Source organism: Diceros bicornis, chromosome 2, assembly GCF_020826845.1.
Source record: "Diceros bicornis minor isolate mBicDic1 chromosome 2, mDicBic1.mat.cur, whole genome shotgun sequence".
Taxonomy (NCBI): Eukaryota; Metazoa; Chordata; class Mammalia; order Perissodactyla; family Rhinocerotidae; genus Diceros; species Diceros bicornis.
Genome location: NC_080741.1, coordinates 2837234 through 2855892, shown reverse-complemented (window position 1 = coordinate 2855892; position 18659 = coordinate 2837234). Strand labels below are relative to the sequence as shown.

General features: G+C 36.5%; 1 protein-coding gene across 14 annotated transcripts in view; it reads left to right on the top strand.

The window, feature by feature from the left end:
* Positions 1-18659, top strand: part of MBNL1 (muscleblind like splicing regulator 1) — a 196187-nt gene that overhangs the window by 75444 nt on the left and 102084 nt on the right. Inside the window, exon 2 of one of the 14 annotated variants that reach the window (XM_058550699.1) lies at positions 11176-11295. The exons of 12 other annotated variants lie outside the window; for them this stretch is intronic. In XM_058550699.1, the coding sequence (XP_058406682.1) occupies positions 11290-11295 (6 nt within the window). In that variant the 5' untranslated portion in view covers positions 11176-11289. Of the gene's footprint in view, positions 1-11175; positions 11296-13917; positions 15106-18659 lie in introns of those variants that run through there. One more of the 14 variants, XM_058550714.1, reaches the window with a different exon arrangement.

Below are 18659 nucleotides of genomic sequence, written 5' to 3'. Positions count from 1 at the left end.
TAACAAAATTGGTGTTTGAGTTATTTTATATACTAGGCAACAGTGTTCTTGATTGATAGTTTTTTTTCATTTTTAATTATTTATTCTGTGAATTTTTATCCCCTAAGGCAGTGGGCTGCAAAAGGGACATTTTTCTGCCATTGATGCACATTAGGAGGAGAAATCAATAGTTAAATTGATCCCATAAAAGATGTCTCTTTTTGAGACAAGAACATCAGAAAGCAACATGTACAGACTCTAATGAGGCTCAGAAGCCTCTTTTGCTTTTGTTTGCGTGTGTATGAAATACCATAACAGTGCTAATGGATGGAATTTTTTCTATGGAGTCTATTTAAGCCAGGATTCTGTTACCTAATAGAGAGGCTGCAGGTTCATGAGAGCCGGATTCAATAACACGTCAGCAACAGACTTTCCACGTGCCAAAACTGGGGACATACTTGTTTAAGGTTGCTAGACCGCTAAACAAATTTGTGTAGAATTTATCTTTTTTGCTTTGCTAATCACTCTTGCTTTTCTTTAACATATTCGCATTCCATGTGAAAAATAGATTTTATATTTTGTTAAAAATTATCTAGATATATTTTTTGGACATTGTTATTAAATGATAAAAGAACTCTTTAAGGAGATAGGATCAATATATTAATAATTGTAAATTGTTTTTATACACATATAAAATTCATCTAACTGTGCTATTGTTAAATGAATAACCTAAAGGAATATTTTTAAAGCAATGGTGTAAATACACTAATATTAACAATTTCAAGTCCCTTTTATATACATATATCTGTATATTCTTTAGATATAAATAAGACATACATATATATATTAATCTAGTTCTATAATTGGCCTTTTTCCCCCTTCCTTCTGCCCAGTATCATGCAATACCTTTTATATGACAGGTAGTTTGTAAAGCACAGGGTATGCAAAGATAATCCCCCCTTTTTTGGTTGCGATGTCTGTTACTGACCCAAATCAAATAGTTTCCTTCAACTGTGCTTTCGTTTTCAACGTCTTTACTTAGAATTAAATCCTCTTGTGTGCTCCCTGAGGGAGGAATAGTTTAGCGGGAAATCACTTACTAATCACAGTTCATTAATCACATAGAAAGAATACTTTTTTAATGTCAACTCTGTCATTCATAAAAAATGTATGTTTCCTTGAGGAGTCTCTGTGAATTACTTGTTCATCCTCATTGCCTTTCATACATTATGTTATGCTCCTTAGGAGTTCATTGATTTCAAATATAAATTAACTATTACTTGTATACAGAGTCCTGTAAACAACAGAGATAGCAATTGTACCTTTCTTTGATTTTTTGTTATCGTCCTGGTCATGTAATTAGCCTGTTAATTCCGCTCTCCACCTGTGTAGCTGGTTGAAGGCTGCGGGCAGAGGTATGCTGGAGCTGGCTCACAGCAGACCTCTGCCCAACCCTGGGTCCAGTGATGTCATGTTGGCAGCTTGAAGCTGGCCGTGGTGGGAGTATTTACACCATGGAAATTGGCAGCTGCTACAACGCAGGGTCCTCCCCTTGCCAGAGAGCTACTTGTTAGACACTTAGCAGCACTCTGTTTACAGTGCGGTCTCTTCTTTTTTTTAATTGTTTGACCACATGGAATGACCATGTAGGATTTTATTTCCAGATATTTTCTTTCCACACTGTTTGAAACACTCAGAACATCACTCAGTACACCAACTTGCCCACTGAGGGACTGGACAAGTTACTTAGTCCTTCTGTGCCCCAGTGTCCTTATCTGTAAGATAGAGATAATAATAGTACCTGCCTCGGGGTTGATGTGAGGTTGAATGAGAGATGCCTTTGTCTCAGTGTACTAGCAAAATGCCTGATGTGCAGTGAGCCCTCCAATCGTGCTATAACTTATCTCTCTGTACTTTAATTAATGGATATTTATTGATCCCTTACTAAGTACTTAGGATTTTGCTGAGTCCAATGGGCCATTGATTGAGACTCAATGTGTGTAACATTGAGTATGAGCCCGAGTACCCTGTGGCAAAAGCTTCCTCTTTTGCTGTTTCAACCTAATGTCCTTTGTTCTTTCTGTCTTTATGCTTAGAATTTTTTTCTCTTTCTGTGAGTTATGCAGACTTTTTTCATGTTTAGATTTAGTTTAGATGTTACCTGCTCTAGAAAGCTTCTCCTCACCCCAGCCCTGGCCACATTGTCTTGTCTCTTTGTTTCATAATATACCCAGTTCATATGTCTGTAACTGTCTTTGGTGCATGAGTCATAATTATGCATCTCCCTCCCTCTCTGATTTGAGTGCATGGCCTGTGACTGACTACCTTTGTGTTCTTACCATTTAGTGAAATACTTGACAAATAGTAGACCCACTAGAAATATGTGTTGAATGCTTGTTGGTTGAAGAAATAAGAGACGGACTTTGCTCCTAGAGACCTATTAACTTAGTTGAAGAGATTATACACATGCACACATGACATGAAGGTGAACAAGAAAGCATTTTAATAATGATACCTCCATTTTTAGATTTTTTTAAAGTATATAGTTCGTTTTCACGTACATATGATTTTTTGAAGCAGGTAAGTCAGTATTTCCCTGTTATAGGTATAGTAGACATTTGTGTTCACAGATAGAAATGAATTGAGTTAGATCAGGCAGATGAGATTTAAGAAGCAAAGCCTAGCTTGTCAACCAGGGTTTGTGATTCTGGGTCAGAAATAGAAAGTTTGGTTATTCTTCTAGACATTCTCTTTTTTTTTTTGTAGCTTTTAAAAATTATTATGGCAATTTTCAAACATACAGAAATCAGAGAAAACGTTGTAACAACCTCTGTGTAAGTATCAGTCAGCATTTTGGACGTGTGGATTCATGTATGCATCAGTCAATATTTTATCCATCTTGTTTAATTTATTATGTTCCATGTACTTTTATCCCTGAGATATTTTTAAACAAATCTCAGACATCTTATCATTTTACTTACAAATTCTTTAGTATGTTTCTCTAACAGATAAGAACTAATTTTAAATATAACTCTATTTCCAAATCTATCAAAATTGACAATAATATTTATTATATCTGCTACCAACTTTGCGTTTAACTCTTCCCCATTGTGACAGCAATATCTTTTTACAGGTGGATTGCTCAGATAAGCATCTAAACAAAATCTACACATTCCATTTGGATGTCATATCTTTTAAGATTCTTTTAATCTATGATAACTCCTGCTTCTCCCCCTTTCCCTCTGCATGCCTTTATTTGTTGAAAAATTCAGATTATTGTCTTGGAGAATATCTGAAATTCTGAATTTATCTAATTGTTTCCCTATATGGTAAATGTTGTTTACCTCCATCACCCTTATTTTCTGTAGACTAGAACTTAAACCTAGAATTGAGGTCTTTTTTTTTTTTTTTCTGAGGAAGATTGGCCCTGGGCTAACATCTGTTGCCAATCTTCCTCCTTTTTTCCTTTTTTCTCCCCAAAGCCTCAATAAATAGTTGTATGTCATGGTTGTACATCCTTTTAGTTGCTCTGTGTGGGATGCCGCCTCACCGTGGCTTGATAAGCAGTGCATAGGTCCGAGCCCAGGATCCAAACCGGTGAACCCTGGGCCACCAAAGCAGAGCACAGGGACTTAACCACTACTCCACCGGGCTGGCCCCCTGAATTGAGTTCATTTTAATGTTACTTATTATTATTTGGTGAGAATACGTCCTAGGTGGTGCTGTGTACTTCCATTTGCATCATAGCAGGAGGGCATAATTTCATCTGTCTCTACTTTTAATGATGCTGAAATCTGTCGGTGAGTTCAGGTGAGCCTGGGCCAACCCCTTTTAAGTTCTCCATCAGAATTGGACCCACTGGATTCACCCCATTGTTGATCATTTCGTAGCTCCTTGATTTTTTTAGGGATTACAAAATGGTAACTTTTAATTATATCTTTCCTGCTGCATTTATTACCAGGAATTTTTCTATAAAGAACTTTTCCTTAGTAGCTAATTGGCACCTCCACAGTACAGTTTACATTAGAGGGATGGAGAAAATGCATGATTTTTTATTAATCAGTTTTCATAATCAGGCATTAACTTCTAATATAGGATTTAAATATAATTATAGATGTATTCAAAGTATTTTAACAAATTTTTACAAAGTTTCCCTTGGGGAAATTCTTTGAATTATTCCTTCTAAACTTTTTTTTTTATTAATGTATTTTGATAACAGTACTTCCCATGGCGCCAAAAAGTCCCCTTTCCTTCCTTTTTTGTTTACCATAAATATACCTCTATATGATGGAATTTATTCACTCAGAATATATTTATTTAGTGTCTTTTTCTTTGGCAAATGCTGTGCCGGCTGCTGGGGGTGCAGACGTGAGCCGTGCTTTTTCGGAGAATATATCGTTTGGGTTTGTTTTCTACTCATAATGTGATGCAATTAAAAAGAAAATAAACATGTATATGAATCTGTTTTTGCTTACTATCATATTTGGTGTCCCATACGATACGTTTTAACTAACAATATTTTTAGCTGATTTTAGAGTTCCTGGCCCTGTGTCTAAAGTAGGGACAATGAAGGGATTTGAAAGTTAAGTTATTCCTGCTGACCCAAAGAAAAATGAGATGTCTCCATGTAAGGCACTGTATGTGACAGACAAGGACGTTTTTATTTTCATTATTTGAAAAAATGAGAGGGAATAATGAGGATTCTCCCAAGACTAAAAGTAAATGATAAGAGCCTGTGCTGTTTTAACATAAGCAAATATTTAAACTTAATTTGACTTCTGTTTTCAGGAAGTAAGAGTGATATTTTATGAAATATATAAATTATATATATGTATAATTATATATAAAATAATTATAGTATTTAAATATAATATAATATATAATATTAATGTTCAGATATAATATATAATATTACATTGTTATAGATATAATATATAATATTAATAGTCAGATATAATATATAATATATTATAGATATAATATATAATATTAATAATCAGCTATAATATATAATATTGTATTATTATAGATATAATATATAATAGTAATATTCAGATATAATATATTATATTATTATAGATATAATATATAATATTAATATTCAGATATAATATATTATAGATATAATATATAATATTAATATTCAGATATAATATATAATATTATTATTATAGATATAATATAATTATATCTATAATTAAAGTGTGTTTTTCAGGATTTTCTAAAGTGTTTTTGGATTTTAGAAAATGTACAGTTTCTGAAGCCTTGTGAACATCTTCTTGTGTGACTAGCCAGTGTAAATGGAACTGGCAAGATACCTCTTTCTCTAAGGGATTCTGTGACTGGGAGATAATAGCTATGATATAATATTGAATTCACAAAAAAAAGTATTCTGTAAATCTGAGGTTATGATTTATGTTGTTTTGTTAGGCATGCGATATTATGTTGTAAATTTTAGATTATATTATTTAAATAATGGTTGTAGTTCTAAACTTCTCAGATGTTTTCTCTAAAGTTGAAACTTTGAGATTATGGTAGAAGGCAAATTCTTGGCATATAATTAAAAGTATTTTTCGAAATAGTATTGAAAATCAGAAAGATGGAAAAACTTTACATTCTTGCTAAGTCTATGCTAACATGCTTTGTGAAGTTATGGAGAAGTGCTGGGAAGCAAGAGATTTTTAAAAGAAGTGGTTTTATGTTTACTTTGTTAACACCTTATCTGGAAATTTGAAAGGAGACAAAAAGCTAAGCCCTTTAATTGTGGTATCTGGTAACTCTGAGGATTAGACTGAATTTGACTTTGAAGATCAACAAATGGATATTTATATTAAGTCCATTAAGAGAATAGTTGTATTTTTGACTTGAGGAAAAAGCTTAATCTGAATAGCACAAAAGTTGACAAAAAAGTTTGCTAATACATAAATACTGTCTATTTTAATCTGTTGAAAACGGAAGGCTGGCATCAAGGATCCAGTAGTAAAGTTCTAAAAGGAGTTGGTGAAAAGTAAATATTATGCAACATGAAAAGAATACCAGGGGAAAAACTGACAGAGCAGAATAACAGGAAGATTAGTCATTTCTGGAAGGAAAAAAAAAAAGGTGGGGAGCAGGGGAAGAAATATTTTAAACAGGAGTGTAGAGCTGGAAGTGCCAGTCCTAAAAGACAGGGATGAGCTGATTTAGGAGCTAAAATGGGCTTTAAAAAAAGGAATAATACTGGTTGCTTTTAATTACAAAATATCAAGTTTGTATTAACAACAAACAAAAACAAAAATGGGGAAAATCTTCTGTTAGGGATTAAGAGAACCCGGTAAAAATAAAAGAATGATGTTTACTCCTTAGCTGAGCTGACTTGGCTTAGGCCAGCCAGCAGTGTCAAACGTGCGTAAAGAAAATATATTTCTTTTAAAACAAACTAACATTCTACTATTTTCAAGTGTTGGATAAAGTAAAAGTGTTCTGGACATCTTAAAATAGGTATGCTATTTGGTTTTAAATAATTTTGACTTATACATTTACTTATCTGACAACTGAAGGAGTAGCAATCTCCAAATATTGTAAGAATTGTTTCTATAAATTCTCAAAAATATAATTGTAACTCTCTCTATATCATATAAAAGATATATAACGGTCCCTATAGCAGAAAACAAGAAAGTAAACATCACAAGTGTGTGTGTGTGTGTGTGGGTGGGTGGGTGGGTGGGTAGGTGGAATTCCCAGGGCATTAGGGGCATTCATGGAACAGATTTTGCTGGACACATTTTCCATCTTCTCCAAGTATTCTCATCTGTGGAATGGGAATAATAATATACACACGCCTCAGAGTTGTGTAATAAGGACTAACTGAACTGGTAGACATAGGCATATACCTGACATGGAAGTGGCATTTTGTCCTTTTAATTTAAAAACCTATATCCTGTTATGGAACACAGGCTTGCATGATGCATTTCCAGCTCACACGTGGGAGATGAACGATTGCAGCAGAAGCTCTTGCTGATGGCTTGATAACAAAATGTCGCTTGATAGGTTACATATGTATCCATACTTGACAAATATAAAACGATTACTTCTCTTGGCCACCTCTTAGTAACTCCAGTAAGCGATAACGTACATAAAATGTGTTTTAAATAAAGTAGATTTCCCTAGGGTTATATAAACACAATATTGGAACAAAATCTGTTTATTTTTCTATCAGGAAAAAATATGCTATTATTTAAATGCAGAAAATGGCTTATGTATATTGAAATAAAGATATCAAATTAATCTAATTTAAAGACCCAAAGCTTCTATTATTTTGTGTAACAATGTGGAATATATTATTGAATTCATAGAAATGCCATATGCAATCACGTAAGCATTTCTTGTTGACTTTATAATAAATTGCAATACTTTCATGGCTCACGTGCATGAGATAAATTCTAACTCCAGCACAAAATATTCAGTTTACACGAATCCCAAATACTGCTAAAAATCTCTTCTCTCTCCCTCTCTCCCTTCTCCTCTCTCTCTTTCTCTCTCCCCATCTCCACCCTTACCCACACAATATAGACACTCTTTCCCTACACACACACACACACACACACGCATGCACACACACACAGATGCCTGCCCCTTGGGCATAGCTGCATAGGAAATGTTTATTTTCCAAACTACAGAAAACAAATGTTATCTCAAACACTGAAAGTCCTTCCTTTTCCTGGTTTGGAAACACTAAGTCATACTGAGTTACTTGTAGATTTTCTGTAGCCAGCATTTAGGCTTATTTAAGGCAGAAAGTTGTGAGGACAAAATGACTCAGGAATTGGTAATTCACAGTTAGAGCTTTTCACTTTTCGGTTACTAGTTCATATCTAGCTGACTTAGTATTAGTTAAGAATTGGTTATAGTTGGTGTGGTGTTCAGTTTCCAGAAGGAGCAGGGAAGCTCACTGCAACTCTCCTGTTTTGATCTTTGTGTGGCTTGGAGTTGATGCTTATTAATATATTTCTTGGCTGATGAAGCCAAGTTCAAAGAATTAAAGAAAAGAGAGTAGACCCAGTAAGAGTTATGAATAAGAAGCTGTGAATTTATTCATCTGCAAACATTAATTCTATTGATTGATATCTTTCTTAAAGTAAACTGTGCTAAAATGATTAGAACTTATATTTCTGTGTTTTTAGTTGTACTGTCATTAACACCAGCAAGAAATAAGAACTGTAACTGCAGTCGATAAGTTGAGCAGCCAAAATATATACACCTGTATCTGTATATCTATATCTGTATCTAAATATATATATTTGGATGACTGCGTAAATGAGTCATGATCTTTCCAGTCCCTCGCTTATGAGAGCCAAGGTCATAAAATCATCTGTTATGATCCATCTTCTATAAAAGCCTATGGGGTTACTTTGTTTTTCTCATCCAAAACATGTCAGAATGTGTTTTTTAGAATTTTTGAATAGCTTTTGTGTTAATTTGGTGTTAACATTGGAGACTGAGACATTTAAATCTCTTGTCAGCCGAGGAGTAAATCAAGCTTATGTGGGTACAATGTATGATGTCACTACCCAAGGAATTCTGCAGAGAAGGTAGTTGTCTAGAAATTGGGTTAAAGATTGTCATCTTCCTTCTATGGAAACTTTTGATTGTAAAAATAATTGAGAGTAAATAGATTCTAATGCATCATCTAAGCTATACCACATGAGCACGTAAATTTCTTCCTCCTAAATGCTGCCAAATGGCTGTATTTCTTATAGCCTGTGGCTAAATTCTGACAGAGAGTAGACACCTTCACCATAACTATATTTTCTCTTTGAAGTTTTCATGGTTTCTTGTGCTAATTTATATCAGGTTAAAGCCAAAATAGCTAAAGCTAGTCAAAATTAGTCCAGAGAGTTAGGCTTGTCACCAAATTAAAGAGAGAGATTGGTTTCAGTATCTTTTGTTGGTTTCTCAGACTTACAGTTGGGGCCCTAGGTGCCTGATTTGAGCTGTCTGAGATCACCCAGTTGGCTTTGTGTCCTCAAGAGCTAATTCAAGGAAGGTCATTTCAGCTGCTGAATATTCAAGGAATTATCTGGGTCCAAGGTTGGTTTCAGCCCATATCTCCAGGGATGATCCTTGGATTTCTGAAGCTTCCTCTGAGCTCACAGTTATTGTCTTGGCCCTGCACATAATTAAATTGATTTGCCAATGATGGGAATGAAATATAAGTATGACTGCCAGCAATGGTAATCCCCCAAAACAAAATGACCAACACTGATGATAATAATGTTACTGCCCTGTTAGTGACTCTGAAGATAAGATACACTTGAAAAAAATGTGAAAATGGAATTTGTCCTTGACTTTCTTAAAGTCTGAGAATCACAGAAAACATTTGTTAGTTCCTTAAATTAGTAAACATCATTAAGAGAAATAGATGTAGAATTGTGTGTTTTATAAGCTTATGTACTTGATACATATTAAGTTTCAGAGAAGAGACAGAGAGAGCAGGTCCTCCTCCCACAGGGTTCTGGCCAGACCTGACGTTTCTTCTTCCGTTTCTTGAAGAGGCTAAGATGCTGTCAGCTTTCAGCAGGCAGTAGAGGGAGGGGGAGGTGAAAAACCGCAGCTCCAAGACTGCCTTCCCTGGACCCAACATTTCCATTTGCTACTTGGTGGCTGTGTGACCTTTGGCAACTTAACACCCTATGCCTCTGATTCCTCAGACATTCCCCACTAAATGGGAGCATATTTACCTCGCTGGGTTGTTGTGAATCTTAAATAAATTAATACATGTGAAGGACTTACAGAATTTTAGGGCACACAATAAGTACCATGTACATATTCGCTGTTATTAAATCTTAATTTTGTGTAAACGTTCCCTAATGTCTATCTTGTTAAAGGTAAACTTGCAATACAGAAATAAATGAAAACCAGAACTAATTTTGCAGTTTTATCAGAATGTTCAAGAGTTCCAGCTCTGAACCTGTACCACCTGGGTTCAGCTCACTTGGGAGCTCCGTGACGTTAAACACATGATGTAACTTGACTGAGCCTCAGTGTCCTCGTTTGTAGGGTGGGGCAGTAGTAATACCTGATCTGTAGCTGTTGGGAAGGTGAACTGGGATAGCACGAGCAGAGCCCTGAGTGCCTGGCGCTTCACGAGGATGCAGTCTGAGTTAGCTGTTGTTCTTGTTACTCTGATGATGAAGTGAACGTGTGAAGTCTTAGTACATGAGAAACATCCTCAAAATCTGTGTGTTTAGGGTTTACATTTTGCTAATGGGAATTGTTATTCTCTGCTGTACAGGGGACACATGCATTGGTGTTTATAATTCTTCTCTAATGAGTAAATAATATTTACTTATTAGGAAAGTAATAATCTGTTTTTCACTTAGCCTTTGTTGAGCTATTTAAATTTTTAAAAAATCTCTAGATGCTTTTTATACCTCTAGGATTTTAGCTTTGGATAAGTCAGTTAAGTAAAGTAAACACTTTGTTCACTTTTATACCTGCTTGACTCTGATGTCCGGCCATATTCCAGCCACTCGTTCAGGTGAATACCACAGGAAAGAAAAGCAACTCATCAGTTATATCAAAATGGAGATGAACTATTAGAAGCAAAGAAGTCATTGCTCTTCTTGTAAAATGAAGTTCATGAGACCTGATATTTCCCCGTCTGTTGGAAGTGTTGTAAAAATTATGAAAACGTTAGCGTTTGCAAAAAGTGATTCTGTGCCAAGAAGGCAGATAGAATATTGTGAAAGAAACGACCAAAATTGCATGATGGCATTTATTTTTTATGGTAACATCCTTTCTATCATTAACGGGAAATTTTAGGGCAATCCGCCTGCTTATTAGGAGTGGAAAGGGTGAACGAAAATTTAGAAAGGATTCATCAAGGCTTTCTTATAATAAAGCAGATCTTTAAGAACACCTTCCGTAGAGTTAGAAGCTTAGAATTTCATAGTAACAGTATATTTATCACCTTGTTTGGGAGCAGATTTTAAGCATGATCACAGGAAAACACCTATGCTGACACCCTGTGGGAAAGGTGCAAACAAACGGGTGAACTCTGTCTGCGTGTCGGGCAAACAAGAAAGCTTGGGCTAGCGTCCTGCAAGGAGTTGGGTCTAAACCGTCTGCTCCAGCTTCTGCTGCTGCTGCTGCTGCTAATACTGCTGGGAAGGAGGAGTGGCTGACCTGGCACATCCTTTACTCTTGGTGCTGCAGCAGTCACTCAGGAGATGTTGTTTAAGGGGAACCTTCTGGATCCTTTTCATGGCACCCTGGCAAGAAGAAGCTGTATCTTATCTGTTGAAGATAAAGCATGGAGTTGGCTAATCGATGCTGGTGAGTGACCAAGGCAAGTGGGGAGCCAGTTTCCTGAGCCATCTTTGGGGCAGGCCTGCTCTGTCGAGGGCTGAGGTGGCATCTGTGGGAAATGGCCTCTGACGTTCTGAACATCAGGACGCTGCTTTAGAGAGGAATTGTAGATTTAACCATAGGGACGTGATCTGTGATCCTGTTTATGTTCCAAAATAAAGTTCTTATTTATTCCCAGCTTTAGTCCTTGAAAATACTAGTCCTGAAGTTTGTTAGATACCTAGTATGTGGAGTGTAGTTTCCCATGTAACTTCATAATTACTACTTAATCTTTACTCTTGTTTTTTACTTGACCCACAATGATTAAAAAAAAAAGACTTGCCAGTATATGAAAGCAATTATTCCTCCTTTTGATTCTAACTGGGTGGCTCCTTTTTGCACTCCAGTATAGAATTTTAAATTAAGAAATTATTTAATAAGTATAAGTCTTGCCAGGAATATTCTTTTCAATTCAAGATAATTATGTAAGCAAATTAGTAGGATATTGGTTATATTAGTCAGAGAGTTGCACAGGATGAATTTTGACATTAGTAATAAAGAAACTTCATTGCTACTGTATTTATGTACTAATACATGGTAGTTTCCTTGAGCAAGTTTCTTTATTGGTAAAGTGAATAATCTGAATGAGTTATCTCAATTTTTCTCGCTCTAAAATTTTCTTACTCTAAAATTTTCTTACTCTAAAATTTTCTTTCCCCAAAGCAAAGGCCATTTTTGACAAAGCCTACTATGTGATTTGAAATGCATATATATCTCTTCCACCTTGTAACCATAACAAGCATATGTGCCAATTAATAGTTTACCTGTATCTCTCATGAAAAGATTGGAAAAAATAGGAATATTAAGTTTTCCATAGAGATGTGGACCAAATTTTCCTAGAATAATTAATGTTAATAGATATTCCATAAAAAAGGTAGACAATTAAGTTTAGGAGTTTACAGTGTAATAATAAAGGCTCTGACAAGTCATGCAGGAAGATACCTCTTTAATTTTATTTTAACTTAAGAACTTTATTTGACCACACCCCACACCCTGACACACACACGCTTTTTGAGGAGTCCTTTTCCACACATGGCACCGCCATCCAGCCAATACCGATTTACTGGGCGCCCACCGTGTTGCCAGGCTAACTAGCTGTAGAGAGACAATTGTGAGCACATCTGTCAAACATTTCTCCCTTGTGATATTAGCAACAGGGGAGCACTGGTTTACAGGATCTGATCTTACTACTTTAGTAAGATACTTTAGGAGCAATATGTTTATTTTTAAAAAGTCAGTACCAATTTTTCTATTTCCACTGAAATTAATCCTTATGTACCATATAATCTGAAGTGCTTTATAAATGAATGGACTCTACCATTTCACATTGGCGACATTTATTTACTCCCTTATCTTCTTTTCCACATTTTTTTTTGTTTTAGTTTTTGTTGTTTAGCTTGTTGAAACTGATTTTCATGAGTGCGATTGAGAACATAGGTCAGAGAAACAAACTGTAATTGATTTTTTATATTTTATTTAAAGTCAGACTGTTCCATTTAAAAAAAGTCAGCTTCCGTTTAGTTTCTTCAGTAGGGGATCATTCAGTCTTTCCTTATCCAAACCTATCGTATTGACACTGATTTTGTTTTAAAAAATTAAGTTTTAGTTCAAACCAACATCTAAACTCAGGCGCTGCTTATACAATGAAAGTATTTTTAATGGGAAATTCAGATTCCTCATCCTCTTCCCTTATAAAATCTCAATTCTCTCAAATTTAAACTACTAACTGCCTAGGCAGTACTTTGTATTTTGTAGTATAAGGGTTATTTCATTTTACAAAAATGTCTGACCTTTAGTGACTTACTGGGCATAAGAGAGTTTGCCTGAGCAAGAGCAGCTTTCATTGCACATGGTATTAAGATTGTGTATATATAAACACACACAGAAATACACAAAGTATATTAACATTGTGTGTATATATATATACGCTTTTCTTTGGAGGTGAGGAATGGAAGTAAGCCTTTCCCAGCACAAGATTATCTGAGCTATTTGACACGAAGTAAAATAGATTATTATTACTTAACTTGGATTTTTCAAAAAAATATAAGTAAATACCTGAAGTCAAGAGTTAGACACACATAACTGCTGTCAGGCAGTAAGAGTTTCTTCTCATTTAATTCTAAAACAAGTGTAAAATACGATGCATGGTTAATTTGCTTCTAGTCTTGAGAAAGTGACAGTTCCTAAATGAGCCTGATCATTTTTATTTTGGTACGTATTAGGGATGATTAAATTTCTTATTTTTCTTTTTTAAAGATTTTATTTATTTTTTCCCCCAAAGCCCCAGCAGATAGTTGTATGTCATAGCTGCACATCCTTCTAGTTGCTGTATGTGGGACGCGGCCTCAGCATGGCCGGAGAAGTGGTGCGTCGGTGCACGCCCGGGATCCGAACCCGGGCCGCCAGCAGCGGAGCGCGTGCACTTAACCGCTAAGCCACCGGGCTGGCCCCGGGATGATTAAATTTCTGACGGAGTTTGTATTTAGTCTCTGACTTGATTTTTTCCAACTTATTAAAGCAACATTGTCTTAGAGTCTGTGTCTTGTAGCTGTTTAATATTCAATATTCGGTGGGCTCCTCTAGATGTGTTCCTGAGGGCTTGCGAGCAGCTGAAGAGCTGTGAAGACTGGTTAACAAGCTGTAAGCATCTCCATTGAAAACCTGACATTAGGGAGCCCAGATGCAGGGGAATCTTAGTGAGCAGTTTATCTGGCAGTGCGTTAAAACCTGCCCGGTTAATCACACTTTCCCTTCTTCCTCTTCTCTGTTTCCCTTTTTTTCTACCTCTCCCTCTTCTCATCTCTGAACACTTTGTCCACTTGCTTCTTTTTCTTCATATTTTTCTTCTCTTACTCGTTGGATCCCTTCGGTCTCCCTCATCTGATCATAATAGAAAGCGACGTATTTGATAAACATGTGTTGTATTTATTTAAAAAGCAGTTTAAATAATTTCTCAATTTAAAAATCAGCTGGTTTAACCTTCTCTGTCTTTTCGTCTTCTCCTCCAATAATGGACAGCTTTGCCTTTTGCTCTCGGTGGCCTTGTGAATCAGCACCCTGTGACTTGTTATGTTTATAAATTTCCTTCCCTTGATGTAAATGTTATGATGACAGGATGTAGCGATTCGATGTCCCGTATCAGATTTTAACCTCGGTCCAGCAGGCGCACTGTAATATGTCACCCTTCCTTTTCTCTCTAGAACTGGGGCTCCATCCTCTCCTCAGCTGTGTTTCTGGCTTTCTCATGGGCGCGAGGATGGCCTGTCCATGTACTGGGTTGCATTTCCCCACTGCTTCTTGTGTTCTGCCAGGGAATTGGGGTGATTCTTTTCAAGCAGTGCCTGAGCGCTGTGCTGGTTCCCCCAGGACCTCGTGCTGTGCGGTCCTGTCTCGACTTCCTCAGCCCTGTCCACTGACAGAGCCTCGGGTTCCTTAATGGCTGCCTCTAAACCCTTGGAGGGCGGAATATTCCTCCCCTGCTGCTACGATTGAGCCCATGCTGGGTACCACGTTGCTCTCTACACTTGCTTTCAGTTGTTAAGACTCCCCAAGCTTTGGCTGTGGCTGAGCGACCCTGCTGTCGCAACCCTGAAGCTCTCCTGGCCTCCACACTCAGTGGTAGCAGCAGGTCTTGGAATTTCTCCAAGCCCCCAAGACCTGGGAGCAAGAGACTGGCTGTTGACATAGACCTCAGGACTTTCCAAAGCACCAGGAAACCTCTCCCGAAGATGTGTAAAGGTAAGATTCCGATTTCTCCAGGAAGCTGTTCTAGAAGCTAAAAAACCCTACAGCTGTGGATTTAGTGTAGATTAAGAGCTGAAGAGTGTCCTCGGGGAGCTCTGGGTTTGATGATAGAGCCAAAATATGAGTCTTGGATTGGGGAGCCTACTTATTAAAAACATGTCTTTTACGAATTTGGTGTGATATTCACATTTTTATTCTACTTTATTTATATTAAACTTGGCATTGAGTAGATTTTTGAAAATATTTTTTTCTGTTCTTTGAATTGGAGTCTAGGAAGCACTTTTTTTCTTTTTCACAATCTACATTGTGTCTCTAGTCAGAGAAATCTTGAGAATCCAGTCAAAAATAAAATAGAAATTATTTATTTTTCCAAACGCCTGTATTTTATTTACCTCTCTGGTAATGTTTAAAACCAGAAACATTAAATGAATATATCTTCAAATTTTTTAAAGGCAAATTCTTAAATCCGTAATTAATTCACAAGTGATAGGAAGGGCAGTCCACCTCATGGTACTGCTAGGATGCGTTGTTGTCCTTTCTCAGAAATGACTGCTTAGAGTTCTAAATGGAGCAGGCTGTTTTCTTTTAGGGCTTTTTTTTCAGTATTTTTAAGGGGATTATTCCTCCCCCGTATTTTGGGGGGAAAATCACTCTGTGTGTGTGTAGGTAACCTGGATGAGGAATACCTGTGGGGTAATACCTGTGGGGAGTTGTGTGTGTGGATGTGGCTGGGAGAGAGACCGCAGCATCTGTGAGTGGACGATACAGGGCATCTCTTCAGCAGCGTAGCTTTCCTGGCAGCTGTTTTCCGTGGTACCCGTTCCTCTTTACCCTGCCTCCGTTCGCAGGCGTTAGTCTGTGAAGTGGTGTTAAGACACCTCTTCTGTATGAGATCTTGGGTGGCCTTACTATCAATTCGTGTCTTCTTTTTTTCCCTTCTGTTTTCTTTTCAATACAGATTTAGTCTCTTAATTGAGTCCCTGTAGTTGAATCAAGGCTATTAGCTGTCACCTTGAAACCCTTTCATTTCAATAATCAAAAATGTAACTGAGGTTTGAAAAATGAAAAAGAAGAATGTTTACTAATAGCTGTACAAAATGAAAACTAAGATTTATCTTTGCTAATGTTTATTTAGGGTGCTTATTTTTAAAACTAAAAGATGTTCAACAAAGTATTTTATTTATAATTGAAAATATCCAAGTTTTATTCCCTCTAGACTTCAAAGTATATGTGAATAGAATGTCTTTAAGTTTTTCTAGTGCTTTAAATTGAGTAATTGATTTCATATGTAGAAACCAGAAAAGGGAAATTTTAATGCTTTGATTCTTAACATTTATAATGACTTTAAAATTTTTGAAAATGTATGGCACAGTCTCAAGCTAGGAGTTTGGGTTATTCTCAAGTTGACCTATAGAGTGCATTTTCCCTTTTTTTAAATCTAGGATTCTTATATTCCTTTGGGACAAGAAATGAAACAGCATATGTGTGTGTATATATATATATTTTTGTGTGTGTACACACATATAATTTTTAAATGATTTAATTAAATATTAAGATAGAGTGGTAGATTGAGCTTATTATGGGCATTTATAAAATTACTTCGAAACTTTAAAATTACTTAAAAATATCTTTTAATGGAACATAACAAATTAGTGGTATTCCTTATATTTAGTGTTTTGTGGACAAAGTAACTTTACATAAGCAGGACACTATACGGTAATATTTAGAGTTTAGTGATTGCTTTTTTCAGGGATACAGAAAAGGTACATGATATCGTAAAATAGTGGTGCCATACAGATCTTAACAACTATCTGAATAGAAAATCTGTTGAACAGATCGTAGAATGACCCTTTTGCAGGAAGGAAATGGAGGACCGATAATCACGATTTCTTAAGCCCAGTGGCAAGATCGGAATCCAAGTTACTGAACTCTGATCTCGTGCACTTGCTTTTATGCAGTGCTAGTTATTGTAGTGGCAGTACACTTGAGGGGCCGTCTTGTCCATGTCTGCAGAGCAGTGAGTGGATTCTAGGCATTGGAGAGATTTTCTTCAGTATCAAATGTGTGGAGCAGGGCTGATGAGCCTGCGCTCACTCCTGCAACGTAGTCTGATTGAGGCCTTTAGAATTTCTTCTTTATTTCTGCCTTGTTTAGTGTGGCTTTCATTATATTATGATTTTGAAAAGTACAGTGGAAGACCATTAAAATATTTTTGTTTGAAAGGAGTAGAGAATTTCTGGCAGGCCATTTATTTCAGTTTATGATCTTGTAAATTTGGCGATTTTCTGAAAATTTAACTTCTTAAAATTGAAAAGATTAGACCTGTGTGCATATATAGGCAGCTCATTTTCTGTTTCTAAGCAAAAAATTTTTTTTTTATAATTTTTTCCCCCCAAAGCCCCAGTAGATAGTTGTGTGTCATAGTTGCACATCCTTCTAGTTGCTGTATGTGGGACACGGCCTCAGCATGGCCGGAGAAGTGGTGCGTCGGTGCACGCCCGGGATCCGAACCCGGGCTGCCAGTAGCGGAGCGCACGCACTTAACCACTAAGCCATGGGGCCGGCCCCTAAGCAAAAGTTTTTAGTTGGCCCCCATGTTTCCAAATATGAAAATTTCAATGTTTCCAAAGTTGAAAATTGCTCAGCTTGCGTCTTTAAAGATATCTGTTTGTGATGTCATAAAAGTGGGAAGAATGCACATTCTCTGTCCTACAATCATTATATTTGTGTGAACTTATTTGATATATTTATTAATTAAATGCTTTCTGGTTGCCTGACTTAGAATTATTACTTCAAAATCTAAATTTCCCTTGACTTTACTGAGTATCTACCATCATTTAATAGGATCATGTGTAGGCTCCTTTTTTTTTTTTTTTTTTCCTCTGAGGAAGGTTCACCCTGAGGTGACATCTGGGCCAATCTTCCTCTATTTTGTATATGGGTTACTGCCACAGCATGGCCGCCAACAAATGGTGTAGGTCCTCACCCGGGATCCGAACCTGTGAACCCGGGCTGCCGAAGCAGAACACGCCCAACTTAACCACTACACCATGGGGCCGGCCTTGGCTCCTTTTTAATGTGATTCTTTGGGAGGTATAATTGTGATCCAGTCCCCTTGCAGGATGTCCAAGATGAACTCAAGACCCTAGATGAACCTAGGATAAAAAATGTGTACAAAACCAAAAACATAAACTCTGAGTTCTCTTTTTAGGAAGTTCACGTTGAAAAATAGTTGGAGTACTTTTGGAATAGGAATTTATAATGCTTATATCCAAAAAAATATGAAGTACTTATTCACTGAAGGTCTTAGAAGTCTTAGGCTAGTTGTCAAAATAAGGTCTTCATCCCAATCATAATGATCTCTGAGTATTTCTGCAGTCACTCAACTTGTAAAACTCAATTCCCACTGTTTCCTCTTTCCCATCTATTCCTTGTCCCTCCTGGAGAGTCTGAGAGCTGTCCAGACTTGTGGGCTATGAGCAGAATCTTTACAATAGATATTGAGAAATGTCAAATATATGATGTATTTTTTGGTATATTTCCTTTGT